At 32.1% G+C, this 2,548-nt stretch overlaps 1 protein-coding gene across 1 annotated transcript; it reads left to right on the forward strand.

Moving 5' to 3' along the window:
• On the forward strand, positions 1–2,333 carry LOC109546024 (the record flags this gene model as incomplete). Its single annotated transcript, XM_048667903.1, is given in 5 exon segments — positions 1–42; positions 516–622; positions 916–1,092; positions 1,196–1,351; positions 2,187–2,333. Coding segments are annotated over 5 exon segments (592 nt in total), but the record flags the coding sequence as incomplete, so codon positions are not given.
• Between the last annotated feature and the right edge of the window lie 215 nt (positions 2,334–2,548).

A 2,548-nucleotide genomic window follows, 5' to 3' on the forward strand; every position in this document is an offset into this window, starting at 1 on the left:
AAGCCATAGACCTAAAGAACGTTAATATTTATCAATCATGAGGTAAGTTTTTCAAATGTTTTGCTCTCCCAAAAGGAATAATTTTTCCCTCAGACACTGATGCATGTTTTAACGCTTTATAAATTATAGTTGTTATACAACATGTTTTAATTGTAAATTGGTGTTTGTAGTTTGTGTAAATTTTAAATCTGATGATGGCGCTGTTGTCCCGCCGAAACGTAATAAAATAAACGATATTCAAAATTTTTTACTTCACCCTTTGACTGAGTCCCAGGAAAGATAATATAATAACAAGTACACGCAGTCAGGAAAATAAATCAGAATAATAATTGCAATATAAATTCAAGTATGTGACTAGAAAATAGTATTTTACTGTTTTGATAATGTTACACGTTATTATGCGTCTAATAAGCATATAAATATAATTATATGCTTATTAGACTAAATATGATTTCAAAATTATTTGAGAGTTTGATTTTGTTTTTTGACGATTCAAAGTAAAAGCGTTTTTTCAGAAGCCATGACTTGACAGAACAAAAGGATACACTTCCGGCCGATTCTAATGAAGATCCTCCTATAAATGAAGGCGCATCTACATCAAAGGATGTTCCAAGTGGAACAGGTAAGTAACATTTTTGAGTGGTTTGCATTATCGAAATGCCAAAATTAAAATCAAATCCTGGGTTCTTCAGTCATTTATTTATTGTTCATTTATCAATTTAAAAAAACGTTTCGGTGTTTTCCACCATCATCAGTTTTAATGTGTAGCGTTGTTGCTACTTTACGCCTTGGCATGTATTTTTTAGAAAATACAAGAAAAAGAACCCAGGATTTGATTTTAATTTTGGAATTGAAACACAGTCAGGAAAGTACGTACAATTATCGAAATGCTCTTTTATTTCATGCACTTTATAGCTCGTAAAGGTCAGTCTAAGGCTGACAGCCACATCAGCACTTATAGCATGTCCAGAAGACTTACGAGACGACAGGCGAGTATGCTCGAGTCTATGAGTGTGGAAGATGAAATTGGTAATATGCCTATTATGGAAGAAATTGATCCAGTGCAACTTTTGGATAAACCCGAATTTAAAGGTGTGTTGTGCGTAAAACAGTTTTAGTGTTTGTGTTTCCCCGGAAAAATAGACTTATCTCGAGTTCAGTCATCAGAAATTTTATATTTGATGTTTTTTTTCAGGTAAGCAAGATCCAGATGAAGCAAAAGTTTACGAACGTTCCCCGTCTACTGGTTCCGAAACATCGAGGCAAACCAGAGCCAGTTCAGTTCTTTCCCAACATTTGGTTGGAGTAACTACAGCAAAGCCAACTAGAGCTGAAAAAGCTTCAACTTCAGGTGAGCGAAATAATTATGCTTCAAAGAAATAGTGTTGTTTTTTGCTTACATAGTCTGGGTAAGCGTATATTTAAAAATTTGTTATAAATGCATTTGTGGAATAAATGTGGTTAACATCCGACTTTTAAAAAGTGCAACGGAAATATTTACTTTTAAGGTTATGCAATTGCCTGCAATGTTTTTATTATTATTGTCATATTATTTTATCTAAAAATCACTAAGTATTCTGCAAATAGTTTCGATAAAAGCCTTATATTGTATTATTTTTTAACGATTTCAAAACTTCCATTTTTTCTGCTCTTCTTTAAAAATGAAAGAAATAATAGCCAATAATTTTGCTTTAACATTTAATTGCAATAATTAAAAAACTGAGCGTTTTGATTTAGGGGAGAATTTCTTTCGGAAAATCAAATCGAGCATTTATTTGAATCTTTTTTTAACGCCATTTTTGTTATTAAATAGTCTTTGTGTCATTTAATACTGAGGTTTGTGTTGGATCGACCAAGGCACACCATCAGATAATATGTTCTTTATTTATTTATTATCAACAGTTAATAGTGAATTAAACTGTCTCCAAAAGCTGGGCAAAAATCTTCGCTCAGACCGCTTTTTAAATATTTAACTTTGAAATTGAAACATTATATTGTATATTCCCAAGCAAATGAAATGTATATTTTATTTAAAACAAACAAATACTTGATTTTATCATGAGATAAAATGTCTCACAGTTATAACTTGCTCATTATGCCCCTAGTTAGCCGAATAATTGTATTTGTTATTGCTATGGAAAACAACAATGTTCTGTACTAAATATATCGTTTTATAAATATGTTAGGTGTTAAATCCAAGAAAACACCAATCGATTTCGCAGCACCGAAAAGATCTGATGATATGGCCGAACTGGAGCAAAATACTCTGAAAAAGGCTGGTTTACGTACGAGAAGTAGGACAAATTCAGTGTCATCCATACAATCTGACAACTGTAAGTCAAATTCTTTTTACATAAAATATTCCAACATATTTATACAGGCGGTCATAAATAAGTGAGATACAGGGTGTGGAAAATTTGCTTATTTTTTCGTTTTCTACGACTATGTTTGGAATACAGTACTGCCCTTTTGTATGCACGTTACAACTATTAACAGCTGCTTTTTCACACCTTACTTGAATTAATTGAACGGGCCAGAGGTGCGAGTT

This window comes from Dendroctonus ponderosae, unplaced genomic scaffold, assembly GCF_020466585.1.
Source record: "Dendroctonus ponderosae isolate FM_Combo_2020 unplaced genomic scaffold, Dpon_F_20191213v2 Dpon_F_20191213_600, whole genome shotgun sequence".
NCBI classification, from domain to species: domain Eukaryota; kingdom Metazoa; phylum Arthropoda; class Insecta; order Coleoptera; family Curculionidae; genus Dendroctonus; species Dendroctonus ponderosae.